This window comes from Desarmillaria tabescens (assembly GCF_030435595.1).
Source record: "Desarmillaria tabescens strain CCBAS 213 chromosome Unknown EV420scaffold_44, whole genome shotgun sequence".
In the NCBI taxonomy this organism is placed as follows: domain Eukaryota; kingdom Fungi; phylum Basidiomycota; class Agaricomycetes; order Agaricales; family Physalacriaceae; genus Desarmillaria; species Desarmillaria tabescens.
The window spans coordinates 110,263-124,598 of NW_026848343.1; the positions used below are offsets into that span (position 1 = coordinate 110,263).

Genomic DNA, 14,336 nt, shown 5'->3' on the forward strand with positions numbered 1-14,336 from the left:
GCTGTACAGGAGTTCGCGACCTTTGCCCCGCCCCTGCCCGTGGGCTAGTTGATTGTTCCGTGAAGAATCATAGAGACATCTCAAATTTTTCGAGGTAGTTTGTGACATTATCAAAGTGAAGTTTGGGAGGTAATCCATCGCGTGAACACTAAATACATAAATCGTAGAATGGGGAGTCGCAATTATGGATGGCGATACTGTAAAATATGAATGCCTCTTTTGGTACGCGAGCATTCGGAGGTATCGCTATATTGTACACTAAAGCATCAGGCGTCGACGCCCTCAACGTCCTTACTTCCTGCTAGGTCATCGTTAAGGCCTTTGGATGGATATCTTTTCAACAAAACTTTCAAGATCTGTGCAGAAACAGAAAGAGTCAAGACAAAAGCGCTACGACATTGTCAGCACCGCAACAAAATCGAGCCGCTAAGGGGCATACGTGGTTGTAGCAAATCCTTGAACATATCGAGATCCCGTGTTGCTAGGCCACAAAAATGACCCGTATATCGACGCAGAGTTACTCAGTCCATTCACGATGGCAATAGCCGCTGCTCTTTTCTCCGCAGGATGATCGATAATACCCGATACCCACTAGATTAGGATGGACGCCATCAGAATGCTATCTCCTGTGTAGGCACGTAAAAAAACTCACTAGTAATGTCAGCGGACAGGCAGCATACACACCGGCGACAGCAAAGCACAGGAAAGCATACTTCACTTTATGGTTATCGACTGCCACCGTAATTATGAATGATATACCGGCGATCAGTGAAGTAATCGCCACGTAGTTGCCTCGCTCCTTCCTAATGTCGGAGAGAAAACAGAAGAACACGATACCAACCAGCGCTACCATGTATATTGGGATAGTCATGTACTGCTTCGTGTAGCCTAGGAGGATACTCAGAGGATCGTCGAGGTCGCTTGACGGTCCCACTCACCGGTGTACCCGAGTTGCCCGACAAGTGAAGGAATAAAATACTGGATTGTCTGTGCGCCGGTCGCAAGCATATACATGAAAGATAAAGCCCACGTGCGCCAGTCATTGATAGCCAGGTAGAATGCCTCCTTGTGCGATGGGGAATCTGATCCACCGATCGCAGTGTTGCCAATACCCTCATACGCAAGACGTTGGATTGCAATGAACTAAGGGTCATACTTCGTCAGATGGGTTACAACGACGAAGGCGATTTCATCCTACCCTCTCCTCAGGAGTCAACCATTTTGTCGTACTGGGCCAGTCAGGGAGAATCATCCAGGTAAAACAAGCTATCAAAGAGGTCAAGGGAAGGAAAACTAAGAAAGCATTTCAGACAGACCAACAAAGGAAGAGGCCACTCCCTCAATAAGGAGAAGCCATTTCCAGCCATCAATCCCTCGGGCACCGTCTAGATTGTCTGTTATAACTCCAGCAAGGAGACCAGAGAAGGCACCCTGAAGATCATATGTCAACGGCATTACGTGTATCGAGGAGGGGAAACGTACGGAAACAGCAGTTGCCGTATAATAAATGGCGAACCTCTTGGCTAGCTCGTGCCTCTTATACCATGAGCTAAGGTAGAACGCAATGCCGGGAGCGAAGCCCGCCTCGATGATACCTAGGCAGAACCGGACACCAGCAAGCTGTCGATAGTTGCTTGCTGCCGCCATACAAGCTGCGACAGCGCCCCAGACAAAACAAAGGCCTGACAAGCTGTTGGAAAGGAGAAGAGCGTTTTAAAGAGAATGACAGACAGAAAAATCCGGCTTACTAGTAAGAGGGTCTCACGCGTGTAAGGAACATATTTGCTGGAACTTCAAAGATAACATATGAGATCTGCAACCAAAGAAAATTAAATCAACTTTGCTTCCAAGGAGACAAAAAAACCCACGAAGAACACCAGTAATATTATCGAGTACTGGTTGGATGTCAGGTTCAGGGCTTCTTCCATCCCTCCACTCTTCGCATTTCCGATGTTGGCGCCGTCTTTCAAAGTACGCGGTCGATAAACAGACGGTCTCGTGTTAAAACAGCACTTACCAAGGTATGATAGTGTGTACAACACCCAAACTGTCGGAACCTTATACTGAAGTCAGAAAGAGCTCATAAGTTTGTGACAGGGAAAATAACGTACAATGTGTCTATCAATCTTCCGTACGAGTCTTTTCTCGACCTCGCTTCCAGGCTCGTACACGGTGTTGGCAAATTCCTCCTGCCATTCTTGCTCTGGTTTCCCGGAAACAGATACCATATTGTCACGATATGTTCAAAGGAGAAGATAATTGCCGCTAGAGAGGGGCAAGAAGCAGGGGAAGAAGTGGGAGAGACGGGGGCCTTTTGTAGCTTGACCAAAATTCGGTGCCGCAACCCGTTTCCTCTTTCTAGCATGTCCGACACCCCGCTTCCCCTTGCTTCCCCAGTTTCGAACATACGTTCCCCGCACTGGGCAGAAATTGCGGAATGATATCTACATATCCGGGACATCAAATTTGCCACGCTTCGAGATGTTTTTCCAGCGGGTTGCACGATCATAGATGTACATGCGCCGAGATACAGAAAGCGTCCGGTATAAATTTTCCTGTTTCGCCAGATGTCCGATTCTGTTGAGGTCGCGTGAACACCTTTGTAGTTCTGGAAGAAACAAGAGGACTGAGAGCTTTGAACCAGAAAGTAGAAGCTCCGGCCCGGTTTCCCGATCCGGGTCTATATCTACCCGGGAGGCCTGGTCCTGGCGATCGTTCCGACTCCCAGTTACAAGGGAGCACGACTGTCCCGGCTCCTACATATGTCGAGAATATATTTCTAGGTCCAGATTTCGACAGCGGTACCTCGGCTCGGCACCTACGTCTACCTCGACTCAGAACCCAACATGTCCGAATCTCTCAAAGGTAATCGTACTCTCGAGATCTTGTTGAAGGCTGAGAGAGAAGGATATGGTATATTGGCTCAGACTTGGTATGTGTTGTATATAAATTTAATCATTCAAGTGTGGTTTATCTTACATGTTTAAAGTTATGATGCTCACTCAGTCATTGGGCTGGTACGCGCTGCTGAACGGTCCAGATCCCCCGCTATCCTCCAGCTCTTTCCTGTAACTTTAGCCTATGGGAAAGGCTCTTTCCTTCAGTTTTGCTTGGATACGTAAGTCCCCCTTGGTTATATCGAAAACAGATGATTTCATCTGTTGAGGCAGCGCGCACTCTGCATCTGTTCCCATCGCCGTGCATCTGGATCATGCCACCGACAAAGAGCATCTTGAGCTTGCAGTCGGTCTTGCTGAACAAGGCATCGCATTCGACAGCATAATGGTCGACGCCAGCCACGCGGAGGTAACCAACGTTCTTCGATAATCGGTCAAGCGATATGAATTCTTGATTCCCTTAGACTGACGAGGAAAACATTGAAGAGGCGCGGCCCTGGGTCGAGCGCGCACGGAAGGTTGGTGTAGCTGTCGAAGTGGAACTCGGAAGACTGGAGGGTGGGGAAGCTGGACTACGCATGATTTCAGGTGCAAAGCTCACGGACCCGGCCAAAGCTGACGCTTTCATAACGGGGTACGTCTTGCTCTTGCCCGTTGGCATCTTATCTCACTTCGTCGACCTTGAACAACATACAGTACCGGTGCCACCATTCTTGCACCCTCTATTGGCAATCTCCACGGCTCATACATTAATCCCCCGAATTTCAACCAAGAAATGTACGTCGTTTATCTGTTTACTGTAATTTACTTCTCTCATGTTCAATAAAACATAGATTGAGGCAGCTCAGAACGACCTTCAAGGGTCGTGGTGTCCCTATCTGCTTGCACGGCACCGACGAGCTTCCTGACGAATTATTCAAGGAATGCGTAAAGAGCGGTGTCAGCAAGGTATCATTCAGGATCTACAATGCTCCATCTTTTGTCACTCATCGCATGCTTCTCAGTTCAATGTTAACTCATGGGGACGTGATCCCTACGTCGAATCTCTCACAGCTGGACTGAAGTCAAAGCCCTTCCCCGACGCGGTTGAGGAGGCTACTGAAGTCTTCGCCCAGGTGTGCGATAGGTTTTTCGTTTTATTTGGCTCCGTAGGCAAGGCATAGGTTTGATGAGAAAGGTATTTGATCCACGAAATGATGTATACTTCTGGGGCAAAATGTATATGAATGTAGGGCCTGTATTTATTTGCCCGTCGTCGTCTTGCCAACCAAGTGATATCAGTTTCTTATGAGTGGATATTCAACAGTCTCGTTTATACGGATCTTCATCATATGTTACATCATTTTCTATGTGGACATATGTAGATGCGTAATGGCCTGATCATTGACACTACTTGGTGACTTCGTTACCAAATTCGAGTTCATTATATTAGCACACAATGATTCCGATATATTTACATCGCCTGTGATTTGATGAAAAGAACGAATTCATCTCAAGGTCTTGGCGAGCTGAGTAATTATAAAGCAAGAGCGGATGATGGACGAAGAGTTTCGAGTCGTGTGGAGAAGAAATGTTTGGTATACCCAACAATCATGAAACGGAGTTCTCATGGACATATGCTTGATAGCTTCTGGCTGATTTGTAGCACCGGAAATGTGAACTCAGCCGTCAGTCCGTGATGAAAGGGCCAATCCTAAGTAACCAGGTAAACGACACCGATAACAGGTTATTATGCTGTTGCAGATGAGATTCCACGTAAGACTTCTGCGAGATTTATTTTTGGCACAATACTTTTATCGTAGTGCAAGTACTCTTAGTTTACTTTCCATGGCAATAGTGGCGGTTGTTGAAAGAGGGCTGCACGGATCGGTGTTATCGGACCGACGCCGAGTCCACTGTTTCGTTTCTATCAACCATCACGGACGCCAGTATTGGTTCAAGTTCTCTTACGACAGGCTGACCCCCCTATCCTGAGCAATCAAGAGCTCATTTCGGAGATAAGACATGGGGCAAAACGGACAGCCTCTAAACGGTCGACTAGGGTCCCTTGTATATAGCTCGGTCAGTGCGCCCTGGGAGATCAAATTTGCATTACTGGCTTACTGGCTCAATGTCTAACGACCATACACACGGTGTCCCAGCAGGCTACAATAGCGTATTCTATGGTGAGCCGTGTAGGGCTTGCTGCAAGTAAATCACACATTCAAGCTTTTTTTCAGGATATGTTCTTTCAATTGCGTAGGGGCATGATTATGTTCGAATTTCTCGTTGTTTCTAAACCTATCGTTAGTCTCTTTGGTGTCACGTTGGTTCAAGGCTGGAATTATATCACCACCAATTCTGACCACTGGCCAATGCGTGTATTCGTGAGTAGTGTTCAACTGGTCCAGGTCAAACCGGGCGTAGAGCTCTAACCAATGATTTAGGTCGCATTTTTGCTGTGGGTACCTAGCCTTTTGATTTAATTTTAATCGCACCAACATTTTCGAAGGGGTATGGAAACAGCGGCCAGCTCTCTGAGTATTCAGGTTATGCACCACTATCTGGTAACGATCACGACTTGTGTTCTATACTGAGCTACTCTGAGGCATTTTCAGATAAATAATTTTGGCAACCTGGACTCCTTGAATACTATGTCGTAGTATGGCGTTTGCCGTTCTCTGGTTAACTATTTCTTATCACCTCGTAGTTCATTCGATGTCCAACTTGCGATCACGGTAATCGTCGTTTTCATGTGAGGATCACTTGTTGGATTGCTCGGATTTGGCTCCTGATATGTGAGGCGTCCAGCGTCAATGTTTTCTTTGTCGTCAGGATATACCGACGTAAGCCTTGCACGTCATTAATCATTCTTGACACTTCGTATTAAATAGTCCTTTAGGGCGCCCGGGGAATCGGTCATTGCCCATTATTATCGTATGTTCTTCACGGAGATGTCTTCCTAGCTAACAAAGCCCTGTACAGCTTCTTCTTGCTACAGCTGGCCTTGGTGAGTAGAGCCCGATTTTAGTCAAATACCGTTCTGTCATGAAAGTATAGCGATTGGCTCAGCCTTCATTGTGGAGTGCGCCCTCAGGCCTGAAGTGGGGACATCTGGAAATGTACAGAAGGTAGCACCTGCCAATCTTGTCACTGAATTTACTGAACCACTGTCTTTGGATAGGGAAACATAGCTTCCATTCATGCTACTGCTACTGCAGCGAACGTCATGATCACTCTTGGATTGACTTTGTCCCAGTCGCGTGAACGGTACCCGCTGAATTCTTTGCTCTCAAACGCATTTTAATTGATTTGCTATCAAGGTCTGACAGCATCCTTCACAAGTTCTTCACCTATGGTATCAACTACGGAGTCTTGATAACTATCGCTCAGGCGATCACCCTTCTTCTGTATGCTATTGATACGTCAAGGTTATACTGGTGGGTTGCGCGCTCATATATTCTCACGCTCTGTACCGAAAACGTATGGCAGGATGGCGCTCTATCTAGGCATGAACAAACTATATATTATCACTGTGGGTACGTCGAGTGAATTTCTCTTTTCGTTCCCTTCTATTGATCACGAAACGGGTAGTGGCCATGTAACTTTACTTCTTTGATTGCTGTTGATATCACTTAACGCATATTCAGGTTGAACTATGAGTCTCGCTCCGCTGCGTGTGTCCGAGGTGACGTTTCTATCAACAACATCACCTTCGATGATACATCAAATCAGGACGGGGCGGCTTCCGCCAACATTCGCTCCACAAACATGAATCGTTCCGACCAGCATATAATTGATCTCTCACAGACGAAGCAGGATACGGTATGTACTTCCATTCAGTTGCGAGGGATTCCATGGATGATAGTTCTTCTTGTAGAGCGGGAGCGCCGGGTCGCCACTAAAGGTTCCGCCTTGAACGACCTGTCGTCTGTTTTGTATGTACTGAATAATCTATCATTCTAGGTTCCCATCTTTTAGTGATCGTGACCAGCGGCTTCCTCTTTCTCCAATTGTTCGTTTTCATCATGCAAGATTTATCAACGCGGACACTTGAACAGCCTTGGAGGAGCCGCCAAGTATATACATCATGATTGTACTTTTAAACCTTGTATATAAGCTGGGCGGGCCTGATCTTTGTCACAGATAGCCAGCGCTCGTGAAGATATGGATGGCTTCTCGTTTCACATCTTTCCCTGAGAAAGGTATCAATTCATTTAGGTCACTTCGATATTTAACAGAGTGGTCTGGTAGGTCAGAGTCGAAATATGGCCATTCTGTGCACCAAGATAGTGTCGGACCATCTCACTGCATATGACTAGGACATGTTTCGCTATAATTCGCGCGGAAAGTCAAGGCAACGGTACAAGGAGATGACGTTCGACGACAGGGTGAGATACTCATCTCCAACGTGATGACCTAGCGTCATCTGAGGCGATGTCTAGTGATGTACACCGGGAAACTTAACGCCGGCCCTTCTGGATCCAAATCGGCTAAACATAGTAGCTGACATCGCCAGATGCCCTTCAAACCTCTGGTGGCGGGGTATTGATGAACTCGTTGCCGATTTGACTCCCATATAAGAGATCGCGTTTCAAGCGCTACTACCGTAGTGATTAGGGTTGCCTATTTGGGTCAATGCAGTATAGTTTCGGTACGTCCGTGCTTGATCAGCCTCTTATATATCGGATGCAGGATGATTCGACCTGGACACAACCTCGATGTCGAGCCCGTCAAATATTACTCTCGAGCAAACCGGTCTGGACATTTCAAAGCAAGCTGATCCGCTATTCTATGGTGAATACTGAACCCGTAGCTGCGACACTCTCAAGAGACTGACCGTGGCGTGTCAGGATATGCTATTTCCACAGCGTACGGCTCTGCGTAATCTACAAGTTCCTACAGTGACAGATTAAGTAGCCTCTTTGGAATCGTATTCATTCATGGCTGGACATATATCAACGCGAATAATGATGCATGGGGATTGCGCGCACTGGTACGTTTCCATGTCAAGAAACATTCCCTGGCTGATTGTCTTGAGTCTTCAATAGGTCGGACTATTAGTGTAAGTATGCCCTACGCGTGCGGGGAGCTCTCATTAACAAGGAAAATAGTGCTTTAGAGACGGTTTCAACATGCGTGATGACCCAAGTCATGCAGTTCTATTTTGTGCGTGTATTCCACTGTTTGAATGTTCCCTGCTTTCTGACCCAGGTTAGATACAAAATTACGGGAATTTAGAAGCGATATCACAAACTCCTACGTGAGTCTCAGAGCATCCGAGCAACATGCGCATGCAGATGTTGATCCTGAATATTGTAGAGGATTTCTGGCCGAGATTGCAGCGACCATCGTGGTCATTCTGATGTGAGGAGACCCATTTTATTTCACTGCATTGAATTATATGAAGCTTTCAGGGTTCGGATCTACTTTGTATCGAAAATATACCTTCGTAAGTAGCTAAATGGCATATGGCACCACTACTTTCCTCATGGAATATTCAGTGCAGCCACAGAGTCGGTTTGTTCCGGCCATCGTAGTACGTCTCAGTTATATATCAGTTCTGGAAATGCTCACAAGTCTCCAAACTAGATGGTACTGGGAGTTTTGTCTTTTGGTGAGCTACAGATTCAAATTATCTCGTCCTATTTAACTCAAACTCTGGTGTAACTAGGAGCGGGTTTGGGTAGGCATGAATTCTGATTCAATGTGACCTCCTAAATCTTCTTTTTTTGCATAGCTTACATTGTGGACCAAGCCAAGCACCCGGCTGTCGAGGATTTAGTCTCTAGATCGAGGATGGTAAGATTTGCGGTCTGATTCAACAAAGTTACAAATTGACATCCTTTAGTTGGAAAATTGTCTGGAAAACGGTTTTGCCGCTGCTGCAGATTTGGTCACTACTATCGCGCTCTCAGTTTACCTAGCAAAGTCTTGTACGGGAATACAGAGGTAACTAGCACTGTACGATCGGAAGGAAATGCGCATGCTGACCATAATTAGAACTGACACGATTCTTCAGAATGTATTCAGATATATATTAGGTCGGGGCATCTTAGTGTTCTTGATGCACATCGCAAAGTTGGTGCTGTATATCACGACCCAGGGATTATGGTGGTGAGTATTTCACTTTCAAACGTACTAAATGGAAGTTTGTGACCGTAAAAAAATTAGGATGCCAATTTATCTTTGCCTAAGTAAGGTGTATACTATCACGATGCGTGAGTGCCTATTTGTCACTTCGACTATAGTCTATGCTATAATCATTGAAATTTTGCCCTTCATCACAGTCGCCGCGTAAGATTATCGTTGTGTTGTAACAGAATCCGCTTTGCTAAGACTTATCTCCAATAGTTTGAATTATCGTCCACAACTTCAGGAGAAATTCTGTCAGGTCATCGCCGATGGTGTTGTTTATGACGGCAGGACAAATTTACGACACAGTATTCGCGACGGACCCGTGACAGCCATCGAGCTTCGCGAGCATCCTGTGAGTGCATCTGACTACTGGCGGTCTCCACACTAAGAAAGAAATTTGATCAGAAAGTAAAGGAGACAAGGATTATGGTGACAACGGAACACACAACTTACATAGACTAAGCTTAGCGAGGATCCAACGACTGTTCAATCGTAAGATGCCCTTATAGTAGCATTAGCAGCAGTCGAACGGGAATGAGGTCTCTAGAGTACAGTAAATATTGTTAGCATCGAAATCTTCAGTAGTTTATCTGACTCCAACTGATATCGGCAGGGTCCATCTGCGAAGTTGGCTTGCGCAGCGTTGCGCTTGACCCTTTTGAAATTCGTCTAGTTTTAGATTTTTCTGGATACGGGCCACTGCCAAGATACAGAATTCTGTTGACTCCACCTACAAATTTGCTACCTTTCTTGGCTGTCCCAAATGCATAGATGACTACGAGTCACAACTGAGTTGAACAAGTCGATCAGAGTCCGATCTGTCTCGGGCCTCGGTCCGACTCGGTGCGAGTGATCATGTCACGTGCTCCTCGACCCTGAAATTCAAACTCAGAAGTCTGCATCCTCATTACAGTGTACCAAGTGTACACTCGTAACGCTAGACAACAGGGTCATAGAAGGTGAGCGATATACTACTATATTCCAGTTTGACATTTTGATTACTTCAACCTTCAGAAAATTATTTGATGAAGACTTAAACGGCTCCAGGTCTGCTGCCGAACGAAATGTATCGCTACTAAACTGTTTATTGACGTTTTCAGAAAGGTGGGTAGAGTACCTGTTGGAGAATATATCCAGTGCACTTCCGAAGAAATGACCAGTTGCCTTACGTGCGGCCGCCTTTTTGGCTATGTATCATTGCTAGCTCTGTTAAATGGCCCAGCTTTCGAAATTTGCCATGACTCTTCGAAGTATGCATGAACTTCTAGTCTGGCTAGTGTCTGCTTTGCATTTTTTCATGGATGCGTTCTTAGGGGACAGCATCTGCTTAATCCAGTCTCCAAAGCAACGAACAAGAAGATGATTCTTGTCGTCGAGAAGGATCGGCTCCTCCGTATTCACGGATGCCTGAGAACGTCTAAGTGGTCAGTATAGTAGCACTGACATGTACCGCACTTTGCTTATCTTCTTTCTCCTCCTTCCTGGTTATAGCAATAGGGCTGATCTACTCAAATAAGCCAAACGAAACTGTGTAGTATACTGATTGCTACCGACCCTAGGGTATATCTCCCGAGTTTTCAGGGAGGTGGTTTCAAATCCAATACTGCTTAAGGTTTTTGACTCAAAGGGTTCTTCAACCAAATTAAATAGCCTGACACGCTCTGACACGCTTACGCCGAGGTGAAATTCACTGGGATCTCGTATCAAACGGAGATCTTATCTCGTGTGCGTGAAATTATGTTCATTATTTCCTTCGTATTCTGATGGTTTCCTTTGATCTATCCGTGTTCAGCTGTAGCTTCACATTCCAGCAATCCGGCATGACATCTCTTTGCTATATTCAGGCGGCGCATACGTGACTCGGACTGTAACCCTGGATTATTCTTTCATGCGATATAAATTTCGTAGAACAATCTGAATCTGGATCGAGCATCCTGCATCCCGTTTGGAGCATGGTGCTACGTATCTTTGAGGCCAAGCAGACCGCGGAAAGACATAACCGTTGCTCCAATCAGTCCTTACTACGCAGTGTTCGCGGAGCAGACGGAAGGAGACCCGAATGATCACTTTATCAGCTTAGTACTAGTACTTCTTAGCTTTTCTTAGAGACGGGTACAAAGGGTTAAAGATATCCTCCGTAAATCGATCGATCGCGTCTTCATAGGTTAACTAATACCGGTAACGGAAAATTGCACAGGTGAGACATTATTATATTTCCGCTTCAAAGCAGTAAGCAAAAGAGTAGGTCTGGGTGGACGAGTCCCAGCTCTAGATTTGCTCCAGCCGTCGTGTTCACCTCGGTAAAGCACTCGGTCAATTTGTCTGCGATATGCAAAACGAGGCAAGAAGGCGGCGCTGGCGGGACAGGGATGGTTCGATCAAATTTCACCTAGGTTGTCATGCTCAACGCTGAACCGGTTTCTTCTCCACTTTTTCCTCCTATTGTCACGGCTTTTAAATATGCAGTCCGTGAAAACATATCCAACGCAGGTCTTCCTCTCAGAACATTTCCCTTTCCCTCACACTCCTTCGACATGGATGTCGATATAGTCAGCTCCAATTCGCTGGGCGGCTCGTAAGCGACGCACGTCATGGTCCGTGAAATTTCTTCTGACTTGCCGCAGTATAGGCCCGTTGTATATTGGAATGGTCTTGGCTGGAGCGTAAGTTGTACGATATACCGACTCCGTCTCGCTCTCATTGGCTTGCATCAGACTATGGGGTGGTGGGTTTGTTGCTGTCAACTGAGGATCTGAGATCTCATCTCTTGTTTCCCGCACAGTTTCCTGCGTCCAGACTTGGTACTATTTCGATAACTACAAAAACGACCCTATCTTCCTCCGGGTGGTGGTAAGCCTCACCTTGCTTTCATCTGTCCTAGCACCAGAGCTTTCCTTCAGGTGTTCTGCACATGGTTGAGCGATACCATTCATCAGATTCTCATATCACAAGCTGGTATGCTCGTGTACCCATGCGCAGTATGGTTTTTAATCTGTTTATGCTTAACAGTGTACAGTTATACCATCACGCACTTTGGCGACTCTGATAACCTACAGAATGTGCTATGGTATGTGTCTTCGTTACTATCCTTCGTCCCGTTCACCTTGATCGTTCTGCAGGAGCCTCTATGTTCGTTGACTGAGTAGTTAGCAAGGGAATAAGCTGAACGTTTTCTTTAGCTGGAAGCCCTATTCAACGGCATAACTGGTTTCTTGGTCCAATCCTTTTTTGTTCACCGAATATGGTCATGTAAGTCCTACTAGTCCTGTCTCTGCACGACGCTATTTTGACCTATTCTCAGTCCGCAAAAATATCCCCATCACCCTAGCCATCGTGAGCATTTTTAACCATCATCCCTCGTCGTATCTCAATATTGTCCAGGGTCTCCTTGTTATTGCAGAATTCGGTGAGAACTCAAAACCTGTCTCTTTATCGTTGTTATTAGTCACTCAATGCAGTGTGGATGGATTTAGGCGTTTCGATCGGTGCGACTAAGTTTTATCCACGGAATTTTACATGAAATTTGACCATCTCGCAGCATATGTCGCTCTTGGCATGAACCTAAAGACTTTCACCGACCTCAAGCAAATTAAAGGTGTCTCCATGTCCATCAATGCCCTCGCTGCCGCTGGCGATGTTCTCATTTCGTCAGTCATATGTACCATGCTGAATTCTTCGAAGTCGGGTTTTGCCTGGAGTAATCATGTCATAAATCGTTTGGTGCGTACCCATTTTTTAGTCGCAAATCAATCTCTAGTCCGTTAACGCTGCCCCTAGATCCTTTTCTCAATCAACTCTGGGTTGCTCACGTCTATATGTGCGATCATGTCCTTGATCACTGTGGGTAACTTTGTTAACGATGCAAAAATCAGCTCATTTTGCATGCAGATCCTGGCATTACCGGATACGTTGATTTACTTCTGCTTCTACTTCCTCAGTGCGTTTAAACTGATGTTTTATCCACGGTAGTAGCTCATCTAGTTACAGTTGGACGATGTGCGCCTGTGGTTTGCTAGATTCCTATGTTAGTACTGACCTTGATTGTCGCTAGTCTATTCGAATTCCCTCTTGGCCACACTTAATGCCAGGAAAGGAATGCGGGCAATGCAAAGTTCATCCCGTGGTGAATCTCACTCGTTGCAAGAACGAACTCAAGGTGGTCGATTAGTAGGTCGTCTTAACGGACTGATGAACCAAGGCGACGTGCGTGTTTTCAGATCAATGATAGACTCGTTTACTGATGTAGACGTGCAGAAGACTGGGATTCAGGTGCAAATTGAAACAATAAGAGCCCAGGATTACAGTGGAGAGGTCAGCGTTGGGAACCTTGACGACCCGGATTCGTCAGCGCACTCGGTGAAAGGAGAGCCTATGAAAGGAGAGCTTCCTTAGACAAGATATGAGTGATAGATATATCGGTTGACATGTACAGCAATAGAATAGACTAGATTCATACCCCAGAATCTTCATTGGTAATCCTAGGTGCCGCAGTGTATATGATACCCACGAATGAGGTTCTCGCTTGCAGTACATTTCAGGGATGAACAATCCGCATCTGTCTTGAGCTCGTTCGTGCACCAAGTGCTCGGCTAGGCGTAGAGCAGCCTGAGAACATTGATAGGAATCAACGCCCTGCGACGACGGTCGTCGGTTAAGAATAGATACGGGTACAAAAACCCGAGCGCTCTGCAAGTCGTGATCGTATGTGGCCTTCGCGACTGCGAAAAGCACCGCTGCCACATCCGGAATTCTCTTTTTGCCGAGCGCGCGTAATTTCTCCGAGGGTGTTGAAGATTCAAAATTTACGCGTTGTATGCAAGGGTCGATGACATTGCAAGTGAGAGCACATGCGAATTGCTAGCGTTTCAATACCTGAGTCCGTGCTCAGGAGGTAGAAGCAGAACGGAAGTTCTATAACGAGCTGAAATCATCACCCAAGAGATATATATGTACACACTACCTTCTCGTAGAACAGTGGATTATCCACGGCCGTTACTCAGTTTGCCGAACTAAGTACTACTGTTGGACTCCGTGACGGGGCCGAGAAAGAGTACGTACTGCGTTGGTAGGTTTTGACCATCATACAAATTGCGCTGACTAGAATTGCATTGAATCAGAAGTTTGGAAGAAATGAACGCCACTAAGGTACACTTGCTTCATAGTGAGAGTAACAGACTCCAGTAGACCATATGGCCGCCCCTTCCTGGACCGGACTCGTCTAAAGTAGAGAGGATTAAGAGGGGAAATCATTTGTACAGCGGGGATCACATTCTCACATGTGGAGACCTTGGTTTTGAGACAATGTGTCATGGAAGGCGGCGA

General features: G+C 46.1%; 5 protein-coding genes across 5 annotated transcripts; 4 read left to right on the top strand and 1 right to left on the bottom strand.

Annotated features, from left to right (window-relative positions):
* Nucleotides 1-89: 89 nt before the first annotated feature.
* Nucleotides 90-2,624, bottom strand: EV420DRAFT_1339192 (major facilitator superfamily domain-containing protein). Its single transcript, XM_060468909.1, has 11 exons — nucleotides 2,112-2,624; nucleotides 2,018-2,057; nucleotides 1,869-1,963; nucleotides 1,749-1,813; nucleotides 1,483-1,690; nucleotides 1,317-1,431; nucleotides 1,199-1,266; nucleotides 939-1,143; nucleotides 653-888; nucleotides 440-591; nucleotides 90-390 (listed from the first exon to the last, which is right to left on the bottom strand). Exons 1-11 carry the CDS (start codon nucleotides 2,226-2,228, stop codon nucleotides 267-269), a joined length of 1,425 nt encoding a protein of 474 aa, XP_060326114.1. The 5' UTR covers nucleotides 2,229-2,624; the 3' UTR covers nucleotides 90-266.
* A 97-nt stretch (nucleotides 2,625-2,721) lies between these two features.
* EV420DRAFT_1568509 (aldolase) lies at nucleotides 2,722-4,384 on the top strand. The gene is made up of 7 exons (XM_060474175.1): nucleotides 2,722-2,932; nucleotides 2,990-3,118; nucleotides 3,171-3,306; nucleotides 3,362-3,531; nucleotides 3,594-3,674; nucleotides 3,731-3,845; nucleotides 3,902-4,384. Exons 1-7 carry the CDS (start codon nucleotides 2,847-2,849, stop codon nucleotides 4,058-4,060), a joined length of 876 nt encoding a protein of 291 aa, XP_060326115.1. The 5' UTR covers nucleotides 2,722-2,846; the 3' UTR covers nucleotides 4,061-4,384.
* A 397-nt stretch (nucleotides 4,385-4,781) lies between these two features.
* On the top strand, nucleotides 4,782-7,169 carry EV420DRAFT_872105 (uncharacterized protein). The gene is made up of 17 exons (XM_060483818.1): nucleotides 4,782-5,062; nucleotides 5,117-5,135; nucleotides 5,188-5,263; nucleotides 5,324-5,337; nucleotides 5,389-5,443; nucleotides 5,495-5,538; nucleotides 5,587-5,631; nucleotides 5,688-5,722; nucleotides 5,779-5,813; nucleotides 5,862-5,886; nucleotides 5,937-6,007; nucleotides 6,061-6,146; nucleotides 6,200-6,316; nucleotides 6,369-6,415; nucleotides 6,471-6,477; nucleotides 6,527-6,701; nucleotides 6,757-7,169. Exons 1-17 carry the CDS (start codon nucleotides 5,008-5,010, stop codon nucleotides 6,793-6,795), a joined length of 945 nt encoding a protein of 314 aa, XP_060326116.1. The 5' UTR covers nucleotides 4,782-5,007; the 3' UTR covers nucleotides 6,796-7,169.
* Nucleotides 7,170-7,597: 428 nt separating this feature from the next.
* On the top strand, nucleotides 7,598-8,997 carry EV420DRAFT_1647725 (uncharacterized protein; the record flags this gene model as incomplete). Its single annotated transcript, XM_060478069.1, has 14 exons — nucleotides 7,598-7,673; nucleotides 7,730-7,748; nucleotides 7,797-7,872; nucleotides 7,928-7,941; nucleotides 7,991-8,045; nucleotides 8,096-8,139; nucleotides 8,199-8,243; nucleotides 8,294-8,328; nucleotides 8,381-8,415; nucleotides 8,469-8,493; nucleotides 8,551-8,562; nucleotides 8,617-8,678; nucleotides 8,728-8,828; nucleotides 8,880-8,997. The coding sequence occupies 14 exons, from the start codon at nucleotides 7,598-7,600 to the stop codon at nucleotides 8,995-8,997; spliced, it is 717 nt and encodes a 238-aa protein (XP_060326117.1).
* Nucleotides 8,998-11,413: 2,416 nt separating this feature from the next.
* EV420DRAFT_1647726 (uncharacterized protein) lies at nucleotides 11,414-13,406 on the top strand (the record flags this gene model as incomplete). The annotated part of the gene is made up of 17 exons (XM_060478070.1): nucleotides 11,414-11,589; nucleotides 11,639-11,677; nucleotides 11,729-11,739; nucleotides 11,797-11,864; nucleotides 11,915-11,969; nucleotides 12,024-12,081; nucleotides 12,134-12,143; nucleotides 12,194-12,263; nucleotides 12,316-12,347; nucleotides 12,396-12,420; nucleotides 12,473-12,499; nucleotides 12,553-12,734; nucleotides 12,792-12,854; nucleotides 12,903-12,951; nucleotides 13,002-13,010; nucleotides 13,066-13,217; nucleotides 13,269-13,406. 17 exons carry the CDS (start codon nucleotides 11,414-11,416, stop codon nucleotides 13,404-13,406), a joined length of 1,164 nt encoding a protein of 387 aa, XP_060326118.1.
* Nucleotides 13,407-14,336: the final 930 nt, after the last annotated feature.